A 26,411-nucleotide genomic window follows, 5' to 3' on the forward strand; every position below is an offset into this window, starting at 1 on the left:
GAAGAAGGTTTCCCGAAGAAGGTTTTCTCCAAAGAAGGTTTCCCCGAAGAAGGTTTTCCCGAAGAAGATTTCCTCAAAGAAGGTTTGTGGAAACCTTCTTAGGGGAAGGTTCCCCGAAGAAGGTTTTCCCAAGGAAGGTTTTTCCGAAGAAAGGTTTCCCCGAAGAAGGTTTTCCCGAAGAAGGTTTTCCGAATAAGGTTTTCCCGAAGAAGGTTCCCCGAAGAAGGTTTTCCCGAAGAAGGATTCCCCGAAGAAGGCTTTCTCCGAAGGAGGTTTGATCCGAAGAAGGTTTCCCCGAAGAAGGTTTACCCGAAAAAGGTTGCCCGAAGAAGGTTTCCTCAAAGAAGGTTTGTGGAAAGTTTTCCCGAAGGTTTCTTAGAAAAATGTTTCCCTAAAGAAGGTTTCCTGAAGAAGGCTTCCCCGAAGGTTTTCTCCGGAGAAGGTTTTTCCGAAGAAAGTTTCCCCGAAGAAGGTTTTTCCGAAGAAGGTTTTCTCGAAGAAGGTTTCCTTCGAAGAAGGTTTTTCCGAAAAAGGTTCCCCGAAGAAGGTTTCCCCTAAGAAAGTTTCCCCGAAGAAGGTTTTCACGAAGAAGGTTTCCCCGAAGAAAGTTTTCCCCAGAGAAAGTTCTCCGAAATGAATAATGAGCTCTAAACTTGAGCACAATGGATAGCGGTTCAGCCCAAACGCTGATTTCAGGCAGTCCGTTGCAGCGAAAGAAGGCTCAAATCACGACAATGATTACTTACTGAAGTAGAAGACAAACACTTTTCCAATAACAACATTATTACACAAAAATAAACATTTATTTTAAAAGACAATAAACGTGTAGAAAAAAAACTATCAAATCTATCAAATGCATATCATAACATGTGATGTATGGCGTTCCAGGATATGTGATTGTTCCAGGCCTTTTTCCTTTTTTTCGAATCCGATGATTGCGCTTCTCGTGTAAGAATTGTTCATATAGGTCATTTAGGACAACAGCACGTCGTTGTAGTTCGTAATCACATAGTCGTGATAGTACATCATAATTGCCAGCGGCTGCCCGAGAATGATGGAAGCCCACACGACCATGTTGCCCCACCGGGGTCCGTAGTATGATTCCATAAATTTGGACACGTACGAAAGCGGAATTTGTGCCATCATGCCCATAAAGGCCCAGATTTTGAACGTCTTCAGTGGCACGCTGACCAGGTACTCGTGGAAGAAGGCACTGATGAAGAACACGATCACTGATGCCGCCATTTTGGAGTAGCCGAGATCTACTACCGGGATGTAGAGATGTCGCACGCACCATCTGAGTGAAAATGAAAAAATACTATAAATATTTGTTGTAAAACAAGGTAAACCGAACGGCTTACTTATGAACTGGCATGTTCCAGGTTCTCCAGAAGGTGTCGATGTTGTTGGCATTCCACCAGTCGCTGTAGAAGTTCCGATCGGCAAACCGTAAAAGTTCACCCATGAGATTCAAGAACGAATGGAAAGTTAAGTAGAAGAAACACAGCCACATTAAATGGTTTGGAATCTAAGGAAGAATAATTTCTTTAACTGATGTTGGAATTAAAAATAATCAATAAGAAAGTTACCGCCAGTTTAAGCAAACGTTCGGTGGTTTTTGTTAAGTCCATGTTGGAAAAAGGAACCAGCGAATTCCGGACGGACGGAATCATCCACTGTTGGAAGAGGCCCATCACGATGTGCACCCCGATGACAACCTCCAGTAGTCGTTTGATGAGGAATCGTTTCCGGATCCGGGACATGCGGGGGAAGTTCAACTCATAGCACAGGGTCGGTGCCAACAGGAAGTAGAACAAATCCTGTAGATGAAGATTGTCCGGATAGTGTACCAGATCCGGTACGGATTTATCCTTCTCATCTGGACAGGGTGAGACGCCATTGCCATTCCCGTTGCGCTCGCTCTCGTGCTCATGCTCTGTTGATAAAAGTAATCAGTCACCATCTCTTAATGGGTTGTTCATGTATTACAAATCAATTTAGTAACGAAACGCTGATAAGACACTTGACTTAATGGAAACCAGTAAGTGAGTAGAAGTCAGTAAAAAAAAATTAAGGTCACCAAAGAGTTAATTTTAAGCCAAGAATAACTTTCGCAATGAATAATCAGGTACTTACGTAGCTGCGCTATCGAGATACTTTGACGACGACCGGATCGGCTACGACGTTGTTTGTACTGATTTCGGCACCACACATTCACTTGGACGTAACTCCAAAGCTTCAGGAACAGGATACAGTAGATGAAGCATACGGTCATGGCGCCAACTAATGAATAATTTAAATTAAAAAAAATGGAATTCAAACATATATAAGAATAATCAAAAGTCACTTGAAAGTCCCTTAAACTGAAAAGCCTTATTCAGCCAATATTGAACTTTTATAGTACAAATTAAATACATACAGAATTTTGAGTAGGTAACAAGCTTACAAACTAAGAATTCGGATTAAAAATTCAGATCATGCTCACCTAAACTGAACGTCGGACCTTTCACGTGGATAACCACCATCGGAATCAGGACCAGGACCAAGATGTTGATTATGTGCACAACCATTCCGGCCGTTTCCATCAGGATTTCCGCGGCCATGCCTTTCTCGACCACCAAACATATCACAATCGGAACCACGGAATCTGAATTTAAAAAAAGATCTTATAAGTTTTATGCCAAATCAATTATCCCAAAAAAAGTCTCACAAGCTATCAGCAGCAGGGACGGGTGCCCTTCGCCCTCGTTCCTCCCGGTCAGAACCACGAACCACTGGACCGGATCGACCCGGATGCCGTATCTAACGAGATCGAAAACTATGATTAGCACCCGGACGTACTCGGGCGGAAGCAAAGCGCTAACATACTTGATAAAATTTTCCAACACTAGCCGAAAGCCTCCCATCGTGAGCAGCAGAAAGCCCCAATTGACCAGCCCGGTAAAATTGTCGAAGCCCGAACTCCACGAGAACAGCGAATCCCGGGGCCGGTGGCATCTGGAACATGGTGGAAAAGTAATTAGAAAATTCTGAACATAAGAAACATGCCACAGCACAATGTCCATGTTCTGCATTCTTGGAAGGACCCAATGAAGAGCATTGTTTAGATTCGGTTTGAACATTAACTCCTGAGCTATATGTTTGTGCTTTGTGTGCTATGAATCAAAAATTACTATCACGGGTATGAATACAAATTTCAAAACTTTTCATAAATTAACTTGAGCGGTTTAGTGTGAAAAATTCATACAAATTTTATTTCTATTTTTTTTTAATTCTTAAATACTGTTCATAAATTGCCCTTCCTGCGTTTAACCCTCATCTGTACCAGAAATTTTTAAAATATTCAGATACAAAACTTCAGTTTTCCGTTATTCGAAGTCTAAGAAAAACAAATCCGAAAAAATGTTCCGGAAAACGATCGTAAATCAGCTACGAAATGCTCAAAAACAATTCTCGTAGTGTTCAAGGAAGCTGAAGTTAGAAGCTATAAGTTGTGCACAAGGTTATGTACTTATGTATATGTTTTTGAATTTTTGAACACCTTATCTCGTTTTTTCGCTTGACGCGTGCGTATACTTCACTGAGATGCATAGCTTAAATATGATACATTTTATAAAGCTATTCTGTTGTACAAAATTGTATACAGCATTTTCGATAGCTCAAAGGTACTGAATTCGAAAAATTAGGACTAGTTGTTGCTGAGAGATAATGCCAAATTTAGGTGAGTTCAGGCTTAGATTTCTTTGCGGTCCTTAATGTGTTAAGATCACGACCACAAAAATGTAAAAAGTTGTGTAAAAACCGTACTTTTCAATCAATGAATCGTAAAAATTGTTTTTGTCTTATTAGATAAATTTTGAAAAGTGGTTTGGATTGGCATAATTTGGTACCTATCTTTAGATTCTCAAAATACGAAATACAGAATTTTTGAAGAATTTTCAAAGGTAGGTGGCTGTTTTTCAAATTTTTTGTCAATTTGCCATTTCTCAGATTTTCTAACACTTAAAATCAACTTAGCGCTGGATTTTGAAAATATTAACGCAAAATTTCCGCAAAAGAAATATTTTCATCAAAAGGGTAAATTCATACCGGTTATAGACAGGTTATTAGAATAATTAGATAAGCACTGCGATACTTTACAAAAAGATGACAATTGACAAAAAGTTCCAAAAAAAGCTATCTACCTTTAAAATTCGTCAAAAATTCTGTACTTCGTATTTTGAGAATCTCAAGATGCCAAAATGTGTCAAATAACGTGAACTTTCCAATCCATTGTTCAAAAATTATCTTATGTGACAAAAACAATTTTGACGCTTCATTGATTAAAAAGCATGGTTTTTACACCGACCACTTTCTAACATCTTTAAAAATTAAAAAATTAGAATCCTTGTATGCAACGTATAGCTTCAACTTCTTGGACTCTAAGTGAATCATTTTAGAGCATTTCGTAGCTGATCTACAGATTTTTTTATAGAAGCATATTTTTCGGACTTTTTTTTCTTTGACTTTGAATAACGAAAAACTGAAGTGTATCACTGAATCACAGAAGTGATTGTAAGCGAGAAGTTTCAAATTGACACTCTAGGTCTGATTAGGGATTTTTTGTGGTCTAGGCTTTCAGAGTGCTTCCACAAAAAAAAGAATGATGCAAAATTAAAGATTTCATGAATTCATTGAGAGTCCTAGAAGAAATATCACTTTTTGAACGCGCCTGAATAAAGATACCAGGTGCCAAATTTTTAAAAGTGTCGTATTGGCACTCAAGTGCGGATTAGTGTTAAATATAAGTTTTGAAATAAGGTACTTTTTAGCATTTTATTGGGTTTCATTATTTGTTATTTGATTTTTGAGGAATTAGCATTTTTTCTATTTTGTATAAACTAAACTTAAAAATGTAATTTTTAAATTTTCTTTTACTGTTGCCACTCAGAGGGATGATTGATTGCAAAGTCGGTCTTCACATTTTTTATTAATTTTTTTTTGTTCATAATCTCTAAAAACACAGCTAGGCAATTTTTATTTGCATTTTCATTTACAAAATATGCTATTTATTTTTATCCTAACAGCTCTAGCTTTCGAGATAACATTTGGAAATAGTTTAACATTCTTTTAACAAATTTTTGCACTTTTTGGCAACACTGTAGAACATCATAAACATTTTTAAAATAGTTTTTTTTTGTTTCGATTATAGTCGTTTTACCATCTTTATGGCATTCGCGACTTTATCAACGTTGCAGTTGGCGGATCGTTATTGAAAAACAATCCGGTACAACTGTGTTCGATGTTTACTCTTGGGCTCGAACTCGTGGACATTCGCTCAGGAGACAACAGACTTGCCAACTGAGCTATATCACAAGCCCATTTTTAAAATAGTTGTCGCGTCTCTGCTTAAGTACTCTAGCGGGCGAAAATTGTGGATGAGAGAATTGTGGTCAGGGGTGCCAGGTGGTTTCGTCAAAAATCAGGACAACGCGTAGTTAAAAATCAGGATTTTTCAGGACACCTCTTGATTCGTGAAAATTATGAGGATTTCTGCTTTGATTGCATATGTAAAGGCGCAATAAAGGTGCTGTAAACGCCTTTATTTATGCAACAACAGTACGCAGCTAGTTGGATGGCCGGTAGTTCATATTGAAAAACACCATTCAAATATCATCTGAACCGAAGATTATCATCTGTTAAATGAGTTTAACTATTTTATAATCCATTTATTCGATTTTATCATAGCTTAACTACAAATTCGATCATATTTAAGAAGTTTTTATGAAAATCAGGACAAATCAGGATGTTTTAAGGACAAATTTTCAAAAATCAGGACAACTTGAGAGTTTTTGAAAAATCAGGACGGTCTCTCAAAAATCAGGACAAATCCTGATAAATCAGGACACCTGGCACCTCTGATTGTGGTAGAAGTAGATGATTGTCATAGTATGATAAGAAAAAGGAGGCAACAATCGCCATCGCTATTTGAGAACACGTTGATCAGTATCATTATCGTTAGTTTTCTAACAGTGAATAATCTGGTAATTTACTGCTATTCCAACTTCACTCAACTTCTCAACTCTTTCTAGCAGCTTTTGATTTAACTAGCAGGAGTATCTAAGCTAATGTAAGGTAAGTATTTAGTAATGGTAAATTTCTGTTTCTTTACAGGTTGTTCTTACAGGTGTATTCCAGGTGAGTATGTTCGAGAAGGTAAGTATTCCAGGTAAGTATGTTCGAGAAGGTAAGTATTCTCCTTAGCACGGAAGATGCAGTTCACGGTTTAGGGTGAGTATATGATGGAAATCTATCAAAATGATTCAATTAGGAATAATAACCTGATTTCTCTAAATAACATATTGTCTTACGTTTTTGGTTGCGAGCGGTTTTATGATGGCACTTGGCACTAAATCAACTACGGCTACGCAACTCAACTTTTATCGCTAGAAAGCTATCTAAATATAAAGGATTATTAGCTATTTTAATCATACTAAGCTGTGCGCAGTAAATTACCAGATTATTCACTGTTAGAAAACTAACGATAATGATACTGATCAACGTGTTCTCAAATAGCGATGGCGATTGTTGCCTCCTTTTTCTTATCATACTATGACAATCATCTACTTCTACCACAATTTTCGCCCGCTAGAGTACTTAAGCAGAGACGCGACAATAGTGATATTGATGCAATGATCAACTTTTGCGAAGACCTCTTTTTTTAGACGGGAATCCAGATCCAAAACCGGGAAAAATACACAAGGAAGTCAAAATTAAATTTTGATTCCAAGATCAGATATTCAAACCAAAATTACAAATTAAGAATTCCAGTTTAATTTTCCGAGTCAGGATTCAACAGATCAAAATAACTTTAGAAAGAAGATCATTAGTTTTGAATTTCAAAATAACTCCAATTTTTCTTCAATTAACTCACAATTTTTACCTCAAAATTGTCTCTAAAAATGAGATTTTTTTTTTTGTTTCGATTATAGTCGTTTTACCATCTTTATGGCATTCGCGACTTTATCAACGTTGCAGTTGGCGGAGCGTTATTGAAAAACAATCCGGTACAACTGTGTTCGATGTTTACTCTTGGGCTCGAATTCGCGGACATCGGCTCAGGAGACAACAGACTTGCCAACTGAGCTATATCACAAGCCCTCTAAAAATGAGATGAAAATTCAAAAAGGCACTTAAAATTTGTGCATGTACAGCATGTCATAACAATTTTTTTTAATTTAGAACTTTTGGTTGTAAACTTGGAGATGTAAAAAGAGGCTTCTATTATGATTTTCAGTGATAGTGTTTAATTCAAGAGCTAAACACAGGATAACGAGACAATCAAACATAAATCTTAAAATAATCTTTACAAACGGCACTATGTCTTTTTGTACCTTCAAAACAATAAATATTAATATTAATATTAATAATAATATTAATACCTGTTAAAATTCTTATTGACCATTTTCATAAACGCGAACCTCTCTGGACCTTGTTTTCATGTCTTCAAGCTAGTTACAGACATCATCAAGAGAGATGAAAGTATATAAAACTACATACAGCTCATTCAATTGCTGAAATATGAAGTTAATTTTCATAAGCTTCCTATGATAAAAATATTTTTGCAATGTTCGAATGTTCGTATTTTAATCAAATTTTGTAAATTTTAAATGAGATTAATAAAATGATACGCATAACTTTTAACAGTCGATTTATCGTAATAATATTTAAATGGAGGAATTTTTTTAAAATTTTGAAACATTAAAATTATTTTCATACACTACTTTTAACGTATGAAAGCCGTAAAGATTTAAAAAATTTAATTTTTACAAATTTACAAATGAGAGCAAAAGTGAACAATGAATGAGCAAACAGAAACACATAATTTCAAGCAGCGACTCTAACCAAGCAACTGTCAAAATTATCATTTTCAAAGTTATTCTGATAATTCAGTACATCGTGCATTGAGATGCTGGGCAAGATTGTCAAAATCATAGAAAAAATACTTAGTTTCTAAGATTTTTTAACAACTTTCGTCAGCATCACGAAAAAGCTCACAGACTGTTTTGGTAGACCACAGAATTACAGATTTGTTTTGTCAAGAACTAAGTATTTTTGATGCTGGGTCATGCCGATAAGAAATCTCAATTTGTTATCAATACTAATGTTATGAAATCGCTTGGTACATCTTTGTACCTGGAAATAATCACATTTTCGTAGGTGATGGAAAGAATTAGAGAAACATGAGCTATCAAAAGAACGAAAGAACATAAGCCGTAAATATCATGAAATTTTCGAAAAAGATACAACGGCTCACCGGCAGGACTTGAACCTGCAATCTCCGCTTCAGTACAACGGCGCGTTAGCCAATTTCACCACGGTGAACATGATGAAACCGGCGAACACGAGCAATCGAGCTCTGCCGATCAACTGCTGGACCTTCTATCGAAACACCACCCCCCCAACCCCACCCATCGACTCGGTTCAAGTCCTGCCGGTGAGCCGTTGTATCTTTTTCGAAAATTTCATGATATTTACGGCTTATGTTCTTTCGTTCTTTTGATAGCTCATGTTTCTCTAATTCTTTCCATCACCTACGAAAATGTCTCAATTTGTTCACCAAGGCTTCATTATTAAACTTGTCTCAATACCGTCATTATTCGTAATTCGTAATATTTTTTTCTTTTTTAATATATTGGCTTTCGTAAACGGCAGTTATAGCACATTTGGTATAGATAAAAGATCAATGCATAAGTGTAAAGGCCAGCGGCCTTGGCTTGGAGATAAGAACGTATGTCTTCTAAGCCAGAGGTCATGAGATCGAATCTTGGTCATGGCATTCTTCTTATGGAGTTTGGCGGTTTTAGCGTTTAAAGCGTGCCATCTGCTACTTCTGGAGGTTCGCACGCTTGATACGGATGGATTTTCAAAGGAAACATACGTTATACTTAGGATCTCTTGTGTGAACTAATACCGTATTTGTTTTCTCCCCTCGTTCAGTGGTCCACCGTACCCGATAAAAACAAACACAAATCGTCGCCAGTGTATTGCTACATCACTCACTCACTCACTCACTCACTCACTCACTCACTCACTCACTCACTCACTCACTCACTCACTCACTCACTCACTAACTCACTCACTCACACGCTCTCTCGCAACACTGACAAAATTTTCGGGGCAACACCGCCAACACCAGGTCAAAACCAGTGCAACACCGTCCGAATAAACAAACAGTTTGACAACACCTAGTGGTGCACCAGTGCAACACTCGGCATAAACAAATACGGTATAAGGTAACGTAAGGTTGCACTTAGGATCTAACATATGTGTGTGCTCATGAAATACTCAACCAGTGTTCACCTGGCACTTATCAATAGTTGCAGTGTATCTGGATGCATTTAGTAAAAAGAAATAACGCAGGGAAATGCTACAAAAGATTTAACAACACAACAATTGTAACAGTGTAGTGTATATTAATCGAATATTACATTTGCAAACTTTTTGTTTCCCATCGCGGCCATAATGACGACTGGTTGGTTGTTAAGTTCTGTTTTATACACAATTTTTAAATTTTTTGTTAGCATGAATTAAACACATCCTTTAAATATAATTTTTGTTTTTGTACACATCTAGGTCAGGCAAATAGAAAATTTGCTGCAGCATTTTTTACTTTTCGACAGAAAAATGAGCACTTTTTGAAAAGATTTGTAATCGTTTATGATAAAAAATCGTGCCGGAACCAAACAAAATCAACAAAGCTGTTGTTTCATAGAGGAGGAGGCATGCTCAGTTTGATGAAACTTGTAAACTTATCCAATACAAAACTCTCTCAACAACTTAAAAAAAAAGTTTTAAGAATAATCATTCCAGTGAAACAAAATTTTATGCCTTCTCACTGGTCGGTGAGTTAATCAGATCAATTTGACATTTGAGCGCTTTTTTAGTCTTTTCTTCTGTTTTCCACCCCTGGGTACACATAACTGTTTTTTATAGGCTGTTTTCTTAATCAATTTTAGAAAATGTAATGAAAGCTTTAAAAAAAAGAATCGAGTTCCTTTAAATGTTCAATGATATTAGTGTGATAAAGCAGCAAAATCAGTTAAATTGGTTGAACATTTTGATTTATTTTTACGAAATAAGACGATCAAAGCCTTGAATAAACCATGAATTTATGACCGAGAAAACCGGGAGTTTCAAAATGAAAAAGCTGTGGCCACCCTGAAAATTGGAAAATTACAATTTTTATTTGATGACATAAAACTTAAAAATGCATAAAACGTCGAAATCTGGGGCTATCTCAGAAAATTTGTTTTTTTTTTAAATCAACTTTTTGGGAAGTGGGTTTTCGAAAAACAGCCGATTTTGCGAAAAACGACAAAGTCTCAGTCTCAGTCGATTTTTGCCCAATTTTTTACGATATAACACCAGATCTCGACGTTTTGAGCCTTTTTTTAAGTCATTTGGCATCAAAACTTAAATTTTTATTTTTCCGATTTCCTTTGGTGGTTTGTGAGGTTCAGAAACCGAAACTTTGAGTGCTTTGAGACATCCCTAGATCAAGTCCGATTGAGTTGAAATTTGGCATAGGTAAGTTTTTTGGGCAATCTAAAAAATGTATATGATCGGTTTTGAAAATTCGATCATGAAATTTTTCCTATACATCCATTGCCACCCTTTTTTTGCCATTGCCACCCAAATGTACCTAAATCATGTAATTTCGTTAATTCCTAATTTAAAATTTTCTATTGTTTTCTATTTTCTATAATCGTAACTTTCGTATTCAAATAAAAAAAAATCAAAACTGCTTCACTGACCTCATCAACCAATCAGTTAAGCGCCTTTGTCTTTCAAGCCAAATAAAGAGATCATCCATGGCAAAACCGCAGATAAGAAAGAATCCCACTGGCAACTGGAAAAGAATGTTGTAAGTAAAGCAACGCAATCGGAATGTTCCTCTACATTCAGCTCGCACGTGGTTTCGATGTCAAAGTCCATTATCAACCGAGACGCCTTCGCCGGCTAGCAAAGACAAGAAACGTGATTTTCCGTGTTCTGTATCAGTCGTGATTGTAATTAGTTACCTACTTTCTGTAACTTGGTTGTGGGTGGAATAATTTAAATACTCACGGTTTGTCTGGTTGTTTTTTTCGCTGTTTGCTTTCCTGTTGGGTGATTTCTTCGGCCCGGGTGACGCTTTGCGTTCGCCGGTATCGAACCCGGGTTTCCTCCGTCTCTCCGTGTGACATTGCTGTGAGACGTCCTTCTTTGGAGGGCTTTGATTTGGTTTGTTTTGGTATGGGTTATCTGTCAGAAGAAAAGAAAAAGGAGCAGAACAAATGTTAAACATATGACGATCAGCAGCAGCTAGTGTCTACTACTTAGTGTTCTAATATTTGTACATGTTTACCAGCTAGCGTACAGTTAGTCTGGTGCACAGATAACGACTAGACTTGATGCATCAGGCGATTTTCAGAAGCGATAAGAAATCAATTTGACCAGCAATAAACTAGTAGGTATTACTTTCAATCCTTTCCACTAAAGCTCCGTGATCGTGATAAGATAGCGGTCGACTTAACCGGTTAATTTCTTCCTGGTTTATCTCCTTAAAAATATATTGGTCAACCTTAGACGGTAAAAGAATCCCTGGATAGATAACGTGTTTAACAAAACAGGGAACCATAAAAATAGATTTCGGTCAGCACAAACATCAGATAAGCTTTCGGAGTTGTGTGATTCTTGGACATTGGAAACTGATGCAAAATTAACGTTTATCAACCATCTCTTCTTTATGATAGAAGACTGCTAGCACAGAGAACAGACGTACAAGCTAGCCCACGAAACTTGTGTAAAAATCCCAAGACCCTTTTTGATTTTTTGTGAGTTGATATATGATTACGCTTTTTCGAAAACTGGGTACTTTAAAGTTGATTTGTGACTTTCGAACGGCGCAATAGATGGCACTGTTTGTAGTCGATTTCTAACGTATTTTTTCGGTGAAAGCATTTGAAATTTTACACACTTTTTTGACGATTTTTTGTTCGAGCTTGTACGTCTGTTCTCTGTGCTGCTAGTTATGATGGTTATTTTTTAGAACTTTAATCATGTGGTGAAAGTTAGTTAAAAAATCTGATTTTTTTTTACAAAAATGCACTTAGAATTAATAGTAAAACGATGACAAGAATGGCAAATATAAGAAAAAAAAAATTACCATTATGAACTAGGAAATCGGTTAAATGCCCAAATTGTCAAAATGAATAAAATCACTAAAATTATCAATAGAAAAAAGATCATTTGACCCAGACGACTAAAATGCCCACGATGACAAATATGACAATATTAAAAAAAAATTAAATACAATAATTGACAACAAATTACCGAAATGGCTAAAATGACCAAAACCGCTAAAATATCAAAAATAAAAAAATATCAAAAGTTTCTAAAATAATAAATATGACATGAATAAAAAGAAGGCAAATGGACAGAAATTACCAAAACGGCAAAAATGAATAAAATAACGGAATATGACACAAATAACAAAAAAAAAAAAAAAACAACAAAATTACAAAAAAATACATAAATACAAGTCCCATGGCAGTGTTCCGAAAATCACTCATTTTCAATGAATGTTCCTGATTGCACTTCGCAACTGAACGCACAGCGATCGGGTTTTGTTATTGATTGCTACTGGACCTACCCGATCATCGTTCGTTCTATTCATCGCTAAAATATAGATCACCTCGAACGATGCTTGCTGTCAAAACAGTGCAGCACCATCATCAAATTAGAATCTCACCAAAGAGCGATGCATACGGCGAATCATGTTGGTCTAGGATCAGGAGTGAATGGTTCAGGCAGTGAGTGAGTGATACATGCAACAGATCATTAGTAAATGTTGTTTGATTTTAAACATAGTAAATTGATAAATTTATTGGATTTTACAGAATTTTTTTACACCAGTAATAATAAAATCAAATTGTAGTTGTGTTTGTGAGGGAAAGACGTTTACTTCCGCCGTGTTTTCAATTTCAAATAAACCAGAAGGATACTGAGTGAGCGACATTCAGAATAGATCAGTTTATATCTCACTCATCTCCGATAGGCGATGTTTGCAAAACCGATGATTCTGAATGACGCGACTCGGTTGGCATTGCTGAGTGGAGCGCTCGCCGAGATTGCATACCAGTCGGGCGAAGCAGTTGCGAGAGGCGCTTTCCTAGTATACAGTCAGAATGTTTCAAATAAGAAACGTATCTTGAGTGTTTATTTTGATTGATTTTCGGAACACTGTCCCATGGATAAAAATTTTGAAAATAGCGGAAATGGCGAAAAACCAGGGAACAACATTTAGTTATGAGACAAATTTACACTTTTAAAATAGAAAATTACACAGTATATAAAGGAACCTAATCAATATGTCAGAAGAAAAATTCTGCATTCAAGAACTAGTTTCAATGAAATTAGTCTGATTGTGTATAAATTAGGGTGGCATCCGTAAATTGCGTAACGCAAAAAATGCACTTTTCGACTTTCATTTTGATTTTGATTGATTTCCGTGCTATGCAGAATTCTGCCTTAAGTCAGTTGAAAATAGGAGAAACAAAGGAGGCGTCGGGCAGGTCACATCTTTTCCTACTTACGAGCTCATCTTATTAGAAAAATATCGGGTCGCAGCGCGTGTTAATTATTTTAAAGTGCCAGAAGAATAGCCCAAGTAAACGTTCCTTCGATGGCGATAAGGAATTCGCAAAGAGAAGTTGATTTTTCAAGTCAAATTCTAATTTTAGTTGTGGAAATGTGAAATTTATTTGGCAGAATTTGCAAGAAATCCCGATATGCTTGTGCCAGTGTGTCCAGCGGACGTTCTCGTGTGTGTGTGTGTGTGTGTGTGTGTGTGTGTGTGTGTGTGTGTGTGTGTGTGTGTGTGTGTGTGTGTGTGTGTGTGTGTGTGTGTGTGTGTGTGTGTGTGTGTGTGTGTGTGTGTGTGTGTGTGTGTGTGTGTGTGTGTGTGTGTGTGTGTGTGTGTGTGTGTGTGTGTGTGTGTGTGTGTGTGTGTGTGTGTGTGTGTGTGTGTGTGTGTGTGTGTGTGTGTGTGTGTGTGTGTGTGTGTGTGTGTGTGTGTGTGTGTGTGTGTGTGTGTGTGTGTGTGTGTGTGTGTGTGTGTGTGTGTATGTGCAATGTAACCACTACATATGTATATTAAAAAAAATGAGTTCCCGATACAGGCGTATGTGTGCCTGGTTCAGATAAATGATCACAACTTCCAATGTTATGTACCCAAAAAACTAAGGTGTTAGTGAGTTATAATCAGAGTCCAGCATCGGCCATTGCTCTTAAATATTTGTGCCATTCGCAATTGCCTGGGGAATCCTGGGGAAATTTAGAAAATCTTCGATTCTTTTACTATGTGGTTGAAGTGAATGCCCTCAAATATGCTCTTCCACATGAATACGGTTCCCAAGTGTTCTACATAAGCCTGTTAAAATATGTGTGCTATGCTATACATGTATGATTTAGCAATGTATCGTGTGTTATAAGTTACGTTCATGCCATAGAATCTAATTCGTCTCTACATTTTCTCAGTCGGTAGAAATGTTCAATGCCACTTTAAGGGCATATTAAATTTCTTGGCGGATTTAGATTGTCCTGCACAACAGGCGCTTTCTTCCGAATTCAATTAATATCTTATTATGTTTATTAGGTTGATGATAACTCATCGTGAAGTTACATCAATACAAAAATAGGATGTATCTTATGTATCTTCTACTACGTTATAATAAAGTTGATATAAGTGTAAGCGTTCATCGTTCGTAGGAATCGTGTTTTACAAACACTTCTAAGAATAATTTGGTCTTAGAATCATACATTCTCTCGATGTTCAAATTTAAATTTTCTGAAATTGTACGACTTATTTTCTATTAATGTTTTACAACAACAAACCTCATGCAATTTTAAATTGTCAGTTTAAAAAAAAAACAAAATATTTCATTATAAATTACAATCAAATTTCCGTGAGAAGACCAAAATAAAGTTTACAAAATTACGTGTATCCCATATTCCTATATACTGATTTTCGCGCTTTTTTTACAATAGTAGTGTGTGAAATTTCATATTTTCACTGTCGTATGTAGTCAATGTCGAAGCTTCATAAGGTGACTGACCTCGAATAATCATTTAGTGATTTCTGTAGCCACAGTGAAGTTGCGTTTTTATTCGCTATAAGGAAAAAAAACTCTTCGTAATGCTAAAAGATTTTGAAATGCCGAACAGCTCTGGTAAGTTACTTCAAAACATCTATAAACACTTTAATTTTGTTCGTTAATTCTGAAGCAAGCCATTATCTTGTCGCAAAATACATTGTGTTTTATTTACCAAAAAAAATAAAATTCTTTTATCCTATACAGATTCCGATTTGGAAAATACTCTTCGGCATCGGCAACAAAAAAACGCTCTGCCATTTCTCCAGCAGAGAATCTTGATAAAAGGCAACGGATGGCCCTTTCTGCTGACTTAAAGGTCACCTCAAAACGAAAGGATGGTGACATTGATGAAGCGTTTTTCGACGACCTGAAATCGGTTCTTATCAATCTCCAGCAAGAGGTTCCTAATGTGTGCCACCAACCTCGTTTTTATGGGTGTGGCTCACTATCAGGAATCGCAGGAATCGCAGGAACTGAACCTCAGCGGCCATAATGGCGCAGAGATTCTTCTGAAAAGCATTGCAAAGCTAAATAAATCTTACATAAACACCAACTTCTGGAGGGTGAAAAAAATTATACCCCTCCAGAACAGCAAGTATCGAGTAGTGTTATCTATTGATGACGAATCGGCCAAAGTTTTGGAAACAGTAAATAATAAAAAATTTTATTCATTTGGTAGAGTTTATATAAAACTTTTTACAAATCAAAGAGAAAACAAGTGAAAAATAAATAACTGAAATGTATAAAACTTTCTTTCCTTTCTGTTTTGAATTTTTATGCTTTTACGAAATTTAATTAATTATGAAAAATAATATAAATAAAAATTAATAAGAAAATGAAATAAATAAAGAACTAAAATAAATTCCAAAAATAAAATCATAAAATGAAATGAAATCCTTTGGATGAATCCAATCCAATTAACTCTTCAGACTTTGTCTACATTAAGATCAAATAAATTGAACATTACCTGATATGGAAAACAGCTCTCATGCTCAAATATCCCTCTGTGGATCTTGCTTTCTGCTATAATTTTAATAATAAGTCCATATTGGTTTATAGTTTTTTTTTCAGGTAAATGATGAAATTTATAAAAAAAAGGGCCAGGCACAATTTTCCCGTTAGTTTGGATAACGTGTCGCTATTGAGCCACCACCTTTCTGATACCTGAACCAATATGTCAGAAGAAAAATTCTGCATTCAAGAACTACACGATCATTTTTTTTTAACCATAAATGGTTGTTTTTCATACATTTTATGGTATTTTCAGAAGAACTCCTAAAATTGTTGTTTTTCAACCGTTATGAATCGTTAAATTTCAACCATTTTCCGAGTTCATGAAGAAAATGTTGATAATGGTTGAAATTCAACAAAAAATGACTGAAAAAACAGTCGCCATGTTAATCGTTCAAGTGATTGTTTTGTTTTTGGTTCCGCTTTGGACTCGCTAGTTAATTAAAAAAAAATACAAATTGTAAGTATTGGCTTGATATTAACAGTATATTAAATTAAATGAATTGATTTTCTATTCCATTTTCAGACAAGAGGGATTGAAGAGCAACTATGGATCATCAAGAGTCAAGAGCAGCAGCAGTTCCGCCGCAGACAGAAATTCATCTGTTCTCTCAACGGAATCCTATCTTAATTTTGCTTCAGTTCCCGTCACGTTTTTGGGTAAGTACATGCCATTATTGGAAATATCTGTCTACTGCATCCGAAATTAATACCCATGATAATAAAAATTACAGATTAAACGGAACTTCCTACATTTCCTGCATCCAGAGGTTTGTGTCAGTTCCGAAATTTACGAGGGAAAATACCAGCACTAAAATAACAGCAGATCGGGATGCGTGCTGTTTGAAAATTAGAGGAACAGCAGCAGAGCATCATCCGTAACTGTGATATAAGAGGCCGACATGAGGATAATCAATGCAATCATCCCTCGACCGGCTAAACTATCTTCCGCCACACCAACAGTACAGATTCCGGGGAAGGCAATTTAAAACATGAATTTTTTTAAATAAAAAATCTGTTCAGTATCTCATAGATTGCATCTTTTTTAATTTATTATAAGCTTAATTGAATGAAATTTCAGACAATTCATATTTAAAAAGAAAATATTTCCTATTAGTTTCGACCCATTTTCATTTTTTTCGACCATGCTTGAAAAATAACCATTATCCTAGTTCTCTATGGAATCTCATTTTATGAGTTTTCACTGAAAACTCATAAAACGACTTGATCCACAGAACTGCCATTATGGTTATTTTTCAAACATTAATGGTTGAACGTGGCCCAGCGTGTAGTTTCAATGAAATTGGTCTGATTGTGCATAAATTAGGGTGGCATCCGTAAATTGCGTAACGCAAAAAAATGCACTTTTCGACTTTCATTTTGATTTTGATTGATTTCCGTGCTATGCAGAATTCTGCCTTAAGTCAGTTGAAAATAAATTTTGTATGGAATCAAGTAAAACGCATCAAATATACATGCAGCGAAAAAAGCTTTTAGGACAAAGGCATTTTCCTTTGTTTAGTCGCCAAACAAAGGAAAATTTATTTGATTCTGGGACAAAAAAAATCCTTTGTTCCTAATCTGGTTTTCCTTTACTTCAAAGAATTTTTCACCATTGAAATTAAAAAGAGTTCATTGATTCAAAGTTTTTTTAGGTCTAAGAATAAATCCTTTGTTTCAAAAATTTCTCTTTAGAATCCAACTATGTACATTGTTTCAAATAAAAATGAGTTTGTTTCAATTAAATTTCCATTTTGTTTTGGTTCAAACACCAAGTTTTCTCTGAATGTATGCTTGTTGTAAGTTGTGTGAGCGCCAACACCGTTGCACTTGATTCAAGCTTAAATGTGATTTATTAGTTTTGAAAATCCACTGGCCGTTTCTTGCAATAAACGCTCGTGAAGTTGTAAAAAATAAAACTTAAAGTTAGGGGAGATAAGGGCATAAGGAGCACTCGGGGCGATCTGGGCACCCCTCTTTTCTTAGCAAATACCCCCAGCAACCAAATGTCCCATAAAACAGGTACCTAATTCGGGGTAATATTGATCACTTTTTTCAATATTTTTCGATTATTTTTTCTGTTAGGGGGAATGTGGCATGCAGAGTTGGTCGGCTCTTCTCAAACAACAAAGAGCAGGGAGAAAACAACACTGTTTTCAGTTCGGCTTCCGAGTGTAATCCTCTTTCGCTGATCGTGCTCCACTCGTTACCCGAGTTTACACGAGCTGTAAGTGACTCAGCCGGCAAGTGTGAGAGCATTCGCATCTGAGTGGGAGAAAGAGAATTCTAAACAAAGAGCGCCCAGTGTTTCAGTCATACACCTCAGAGTAAATGAAGAATAAAATTAGTTAGACTCCCACCACACAACCGAAAAAATAACAACAATTTCTCCCCCGCTACAATACCCCCTGCTGTTAGCTGTTTTGGATTCTTTTTTCTTGCAAAAGGTAGCGTTCGAAGAAGAGGTGCCGGGTGGTTTCGTCAAAAAAACAGGACATCGAGAACAAAACACAGGATTTTTTAGGACACCAGTAGATAGGTGGAAATCCAATGCAGCTCTTCTTAGATTGCATAAATTAAGGCGAAATAGCGGTGCAGTAAACGCCTTGATTTATGCAACAGAAGAGATAAGAAGTTAGGTGGCTTGTAGTTTAAACCGAATAACACCGTTCAAATATCATCTGAACCGAAGATTACCATTGGTTATAGAAGTTAAAATATTTTTATTACAAAATCAATTGCAATTAAGAACAGTACGGCTTCTAGAAAATCAGGACACCTCTGGACCCTTTGATTCGGAGAGCAGCATCTTTTCTCGTGAACGTATCAAGAATAAACTGAGATAGCTCTCAGATTTCTCCTCAACACAATGCGCAACAGATTTTTCCGGAGAAGAGAATTCTCTTCATCAGCGGATGTGAATGCTCTCGTTCACTCTTATGTGTTGACAATCTCACACTTGATTTCAGTGCGATTTATCTCTCCCCGCACAGATTGGGGAGCAGACGAAAAAAAATTGCACTCTCTTTCACTGGATCAGCCGATCTGAGGAGTTTTGCCATCCATGGTGGCATGTTTCATATTTTTGATATCAGTACTGGACCCCAATGAACGTAAAACATGGTTGCAGAAATTTATCAGTTAGACCACTTTAAATTTGATTAAAAAATCGATCTCGTATCTGTTTTGAATTAGTTTATAATTGAAATAAGTACTATTATGTTGCATACAATTAGGGGCAAAAATTAAAATAAATTGCTGAATAGTTTGCATTAAAAAATACAAATGAACACCCACTATTTCCATTTTCATTTTTTCTTCAAAGTTAATCATTTGATATGGTTTCTATCCATTATAGTCCAATACGACCTTACTCTTGAAAAATGTTCTTATTTTTTAAATATCAAAAATTTTTCTGTAGAAAACTATAAAAATAGCACTATAACTATACATATACGCAGAAAAAAAGTAGCTCTTTCACATTCAACAACCCGTTTGCTTCTAGATGCTTATTTGTTTCATCAGGAGAGCTGTTTGTTTGCAAGCCTTGGAAACAGTAGATATTTTAAGATTTTGAAATTACATTTTTACTAACAGAAACAAATTTCAAATATAAACCGAATTTTGTCTATTTGATACCCAATTTATAGGCTTTCAAACGTAGAAAACAGTTTTCAAAAATTCAAAGTATAGACTAAGTTATTGATGATAATATGGAAAAATTTATTGTTGGTCAAAGATACCCCGGTGATCAAAGTTACCACGTTTTACGGTACAAAGAAACTTATTCAGCCCCATCATTGATATGAAGTACGTTCTATGCAGCTCAACATTTAAGTTCTTATTGATGCTTTCAAGTTCCAAAACAAGTCTTAATGGTCTTGTATTCAGCTTCCAAAAAATCGTAAAATGTGCAAAATTTTTTCTCTCTATCTCAATTGTACCCTTGGCATCGGTTCATATCACCTTTTCTTAATTTTTTACCATGTTCAGTACATAGTGCCGCATGATGGCACGCGCAGGATTCCAAATTCACCAAATTGCTCAATTGCTTGTTTCCTACATATATCCCATCAGAATGTTCACTCAAGTACCAAATTATTTATTCAAGAAAAGCTTGCCCGGCTTGGGGATCGATCCCCGACCTTCGTGGTGAGAATCGACACGCTACCATAAGACCACGCCTAGACGTTGTTCTAACTGACACTAAAACTCGAAGTGGTGTTGTGATTTGAAAGCACCACAATTCACTTTTTGTGACTTAGTTAATTCCGTTTTAAGCACTTTGCGCCCTTTAAGTGACTTAAGTCCCTTACAACGTACATATAAATCACTTTTGCTACTTTAAAGTTCAATAATGAGTACATATAGTTCACTCATGGAAATTGGGAAAAAAGTCACATATAAGGTACATATTAAGCACTTTTGCAACTTTAAAGTTTATCAATGAGTACATAAAGTTTACTCGAGGGAATTGGGCAGCTGATTCTCTTTGTCAGCCAATTTGTAATTTTCGAAGCCTTTATTCGAGTAATTATGTGACATTTGGTTCCTTGGGACGTATTTTCTGAAATTAATTTTCACGAGGGTCAGTTTTGTAGAAAAATAAATCTTCTAATCATCTTTACAGAAAAATTAAAAAAAATTAAAATGCTTCAAAAAATAATTTTATTATATTTTTTGAGCACCGAAAAATACGCTCTTTTGATCGTCAAATCATGCTGATCTGTAATGTACGAACTGCAATAGATGTATTAAGTGTTCCTCAATTTTTACCATAATTTATTTTTGGATTTTTCACTATAGTCCATTTTAAAACGCGTTTTAACTTAAACATGTTGACACGGGGCGAAACGAACACTATTGATCGGGACACGATGAGCATTTTCTGCCGTATAATCTAGCAGCGAATTGAACTCGATGATGTCAACTGAATTATAGAGTTACAGCTTAACTATTTTCATCTGCTAGATTTGGAGATGATAAAAGTTTTTTAATCTTTATTAAAGAAACTTTCAGCCTATGATAAATGTTTTATGATAGTTATAAATCCCACCCTCTTTCCAGGGTGGGGATCGGAAGAGGGATGGATTTTTATACAATTTTGTTACGTAGCTAGAAAACTGATTATGCAAAGTGAAACAAATTTGTCATGGTAGGGTATTTGGATACGAGGCATATTTCTATGATTATTTGAAACACTTTCCGCTTTCCAGTGAGAAGTGAAGGTGGAGGAGGACCCTTTACATTTTTTTTTGCATGAATCACGAACAAAAAGAGCAAAAGGAACCAAATTTGGCCTTGGAGGGTGTTTGTATTAGAAAGGTTTCTGTTGATATTCCAGACTCTTCCATCCTTTCAATGCACAGTGATCCAGTGTGGAACTTTATCGTGACAAAATTAATTACGAAGATACTATTAAGATAGAAAAATAGTGTCTTTAGCAAAAATGCTCATCAATCAACGCGCTTTAATAATCTTAAATCTAATATTAGGACGTCTCATTTTTGTATGATTTACACATCAATTTTTTTTCAGTGAACATCTAGAGAAAAACTGTCTTCTATAAAGTTGTAGCCAACGGTTTTTGAGGCTACTTTACAGTAGACACCAGGGCCGTAGGAAGAACGTCCTCATGGGGGGGGGGGGGGGGGGGGGGGTTGGTGACCTGTTTTTTTTCTTTGATACATTTGCTCCAAAAATGCACGAATAAAAACAAAAAAAAAGATACATTTCTTATCACTTTTTATCTAACCAATCTATGCTTTAAAAACTCGGGAAAAAGTTTGTTAATTTTTAATACAAATTCACACATTTAAAAACCCAATGTAAGAGAACATCCTCATTTCTCGTACAAAAGTCAAATTTTTATCGTTTTGTTATTTTCTGAGTCCATTGTGATGCTTAAATAAGCCATATTTTCTCGCTTTAGTCAAATTTGCAAGCATTAAAAACTTCAATCATGATAATTTTTTTTTGTTATTTTCAACTTTTTTAAAATTTGACTAAGTGTGCTAAATCGCTTATTCAAGTATCGCAATGAATTTAGAAAATTACAAAACGATGAAAATTCATCTTTTGAACAAGAAATGGGGATGTTCTCTTCTTATCGAGTTTTAGAAATAAACTATCTTTCATAATTTTTCTAGCAAATAAAGGGTGATACGGTCAAATTTTTTTCAATATCAACTTGATATATTTCTTTCAATTTTGCATTTGAAAAACCTGAACACCCCTCATTTTGAAGGTGTGTGTGTGTGTAGAATGTTGCTCCTATTTTGATTTTGGAATTCACTCTTCAGTTGTCAAAATGCCGTCCAAGGAAGAATATAAGCGTATCAAAATTTTGCTCGCGCATCGCGAAAATCCGAGCTACTCGCACGCAAAGCTGGCAAAATCTCTAAAAGTTGCCAAATCAACCGTTACAAACGACGATGCTGACGAAGTTTGACTGCGTGGTAATGGACGACGAAACCTACGTCAAAGCCGACTACAAGCAGCTTCCGGGACAGGAGTTTTATACGGCAAAAGGAAGGGGAAAGATAGCAGATATTTTCAAGCACATGAAACTGTCAAAGTTCGCGAAGAAATATCTGGTTTGGCAAGCCATTTGTACCTGTGGCTTGAAAAGCAGCATTTTCATAGCTTCCGGGACTGTCAACCAAGAAATTTACGTGAAAGAGTGTTTGAATAAACGTCTGCTGCCTTTCCTGAAGAAACACGGTTGTTTCGTACTGTTTTGGTCGGATTTGGTATCTTGCCATTACGGTAAAAAGGCCATGGAGTGGTACGCCGCCAACAACGTGCAGGTGGTTCCCAAGGACAAGAACACTCTCAACACGCCAGAGCTCCGTCCAATTGAGAAATACTGGGCTATTGTCAAGCGTAACCTAAAGAAGACCAAAAAAACGGCTAAGAACGAGCAGCAGTTTAAGGCAAGATGGCTTTCTGCGGCAAGAAGGTGGGCAAGGTGGCTGTACAAAATCTGATGGCAGGGGTTAAGCGTAAGGCCCGGCAATTCGGATTTGGAAAAGTGGAAGCTTAACTGAATATTTTTCCTGAATTTTATACTAATTAAACTTGAATAAGAAATTTAATTTGATTTTTAAATAAACGATTTCGCCGATTTACACGCGTTTTCCCTTGACCAAATTTTGACCGTATCACCCTTTATTTTATATTTGAACTAAATAATGCCGGCGTAAAATAATTTTTTGGTTTGCACCAATCCAAGATATGACAGTTTAAAAAGTACAAGTTTTTGCTAAAAAAAATATCCCCTATAACTAACAAACGCCTCCAGATATAAGTTTGCGTTGGAGACATTTTTATTGTATGCATCCATTCACAAAAGTTAGAGCCAGAATACTGTTTTTTTTTTCGACACACCCTAATATTTTAATATTTAAAAATATCATAACTCGCTTACGAAACGTCATTTGTATAAATTGTCTTCGGTAAGTTTGCCTTAAAAACCGTTGGTTACAACTTTATAGAAGACAGCTTTTCGCTATCTGTTCACTGGAAAAAGTTTTTTTGTGTAAATCATGCAAATTTTTTTTTATATTTAATGGAATGACTCTGATACATTCTTTTTTGTATTGTAACTTTATTGTAACAAAATTTGGCATGAGAAGTACGTGGCTACATGTTTCTTTGATTATTCTATCAATATCCCTTCCTTTTACCAGTAAAGAGATGGGAAGAGGAAGGGGTTGGCCCATGCAAGTTGTTGGGCCGAGAGCCGAGGTGGTCTAGCGAATAGACTGGCGCGAGTCTGGTTTTGGGTTGCCAGGCGTACTGGATTCGATTCCCGATATCGGTTAGAATAACTGTTAGGTTCGAATCCTAAATACAAGTGGCCGAGAAATAAGATGTGTTTCCTCGTAACCTATTGAAATTTTCAAAAGATTGACATGATGCGTTGAAACTAATTTAAGTTTCACAGCATACAAACATAAGCGTTTCGTTCTTTGTCACTTCAAGTTTTATCATTTCTCATCAATAAAATGAATTAGTTGATCCTAAGACAAGACAAAAAAAACTATTAAAAAATAAAGTTTCTACAATCAAATGCACATATAAAGAATGAAACTGTCTTTTCAATTTCAATACATAACTATTCACGAAACATCGAAAACCGAAGCTGAAGGTAAGTGTAATACCACTCACTTAGTCTTGTCTCATAATTCAATTAGGGAAGTTGCATAGTCACAAAATGATTCTCGGTAGAAAGTTTGCCAGCTAATGCGTTGCTTACTCGCTATCATAATCTTGGTCGTTGACTCGCAACGCAGATATGATGATGGCGATGGCGGTAGGAAGTGAATGTAAAGGGAGAAGCGACTCCTAAATCTGCCTGGGAAAAAACGTGCTCTTCTCAGCCAATGCGTGTGCAACTCGCCGTTTTGTTGATGTTTAGTTGTTGTTTCTGACTTACTGATTGACCTTGATAGTACGAGCTGCATGGTGAGGGGCTGCGACATAAACAATGTTAAACGAACTTTGTTCTTGACGTTAGACCATTTGTTTTGAAGTTAAACTTTTGACGTAAAAGTTTTGAAATATTAATCAGTTTCAAGAAAAGTTCCAAATTTTTACGTCATTTATGAACAGTTCACGAGTAATGATGAAAAAAACCGACTGAGCTTAAGTCCAGACCTACGGAGCTCTAATTACAGGCTCATTAAAATGACGCGACCCCTATTCGTACACAAGGCAAACTCCGAAGATCAGGTTTAGGAGCACTCTCGAGGATGTAGTTAATATTTTGGCTGAACCAGTTTCACTCCGCAGTCAGAGGTTGAGCTATTCTACACGGTATGATCAAAAGCTCATTGCAATGTCATAGTGATAATTGAACGTTGAGGTTCAAAGTCATTGCCGGGTAGCAGTTCGATGCCTATCCGTGGAGTATACTTCCGCAAATAGCTTGATCGAATTCCTAGTCAACGGTGATTGTATTGTGCCGATATTGATTTCCGTTATTGTTTAATCCATTTTTTCGTTTGTTTTCGATATGGGTACTATCACTTACATTGAGGTTATGTAACACTAGACACACATCAATCAGAGATCAACGAGCACTGATAACGGCAGATGAGGTCATCGAAGATAGTTTACCAACTGCATACGCACAGTGGATCAAAGAAACAGCAACAAACTTCTAACTCTGTCACAGTCGCTTAACGGCACATGGCTATCGAAACGTAAATTATAACACTGTTCTGCCGGCTGTTATCACTATCCATAAACATAAACGGAATATTTAATCACTTTCAATGCTCGGTTGTCGATAATAAACGAATAATCCAAAAACAAGACAACCGACAAGCTATGGTGCTAAGCAATGGCGTTCCGCCTCGATACGAAACGGACTACTTCCAGAGGAAGAATGACGTTACTCTACAGCACGAATTGGGAATCGAAACACACGATAAGACGACGCCGATGATGATGAAACCGTTCATCATCGCATTGCAACCGCCCGGACAGAACTAAGGCTGTGTACGGAAGTAATGAACGTTCTATACACAGAGACTCATCGAACTCTAGGCACTTACTGGCTAGTAGGTGACTTTGGACAGGGGGAGAGTAAAGATCCATTAGTCTGATTCAGGATTACCAAAATGTAAGGTTTTGTAAAGCATTTATTCTAATATCAGATAAGTATTTTCAAAAATAGTAGAATTGTAGTGTAATCTACATACATAGTTTATGCTTGTGTAATCATTTATCAAATCAATGTTGAAGACAAAGTGTTGGAACGATGAAGTATCAAATTTTCGATGTCAAGTACCACAATGTTGGACACAATGTTTGATGTTCCAAGTGTTAGTTATAATCAATAACGAATGTAATTTTAAATCTCCTGGTAATTGAACCAGTCCAACATCCAGATTGAGAAGCGAGAGAAGGTTCTTGGGAGATACTTACCTACTACTTATTTACTAACACATACTTTACTACCTAAACCGGCTTTTTACTAGCAGTGCTAGTAGTGCAGGTCTATTCCGCCAGGAAGATCAACTAAGTGCTTCCAGAAGTCAATAAAAATAAATGGAAGATGATCTGACGTTGGTCAGAGTGTATTCATTGTTTTTTTTTTCCCCAAATCTTAAAACACTTCGGCAATGATTTTAAGTTCTAATATACGATTGTAGCTCCCAATGTTGACACGGTTAAGAATTCGCTAGGAAACAAACCTACAATCAAACCCCC

General features: G+C 36.2%; 1 protein-coding gene across 1 annotated transcript; it reads right to left on the reverse strand.

Moving 5' to 3' along the window:
- Positions 1-818: 818 nt before the first annotated feature.
- On the reverse strand, positions 819-25,699 carry LOC129745271 (diacylglycerol O-acyltransferase 1). Its single transcript, XM_055738242.1, has 9 exons — positions 25,228-25,699; positions 11,110-11,286; positions 2,869-2,997; positions 2,711-2,802; positions 2,486-2,647; positions 2,137-2,283; positions 1,590-1,936; positions 1,362-1,528; positions 819-1,297 (listed from the first exon to the last, which is right to left on the reverse strand). The coding sequence occupies exons 2-9, from the start codon at positions 11,226-11,228 to the stop codon at positions 973-975; spliced, it is 1,488 nt and encodes a 495-aa protein (XP_055594217.1). The 5' UTR covers positions 11,229-11,286; positions 25,228-25,699; the 3' UTR covers positions 819-972.
- Between the last annotated feature and the right edge of the window lie 712 nt (positions 25,700-26,411).

The sequence above is a fragment of the Uranotaenia lowii genome, chromosome 2, assembly GCF_029784155.1.
Source record: "Uranotaenia lowii strain MFRU-FL chromosome 2, ASM2978415v1, whole genome shotgun sequence".
Taxonomy (NCBI): domain Eukaryota; kingdom Metazoa; phylum Arthropoda; class Insecta; order Diptera; family Culicidae; genus Uranotaenia; species Uranotaenia lowii.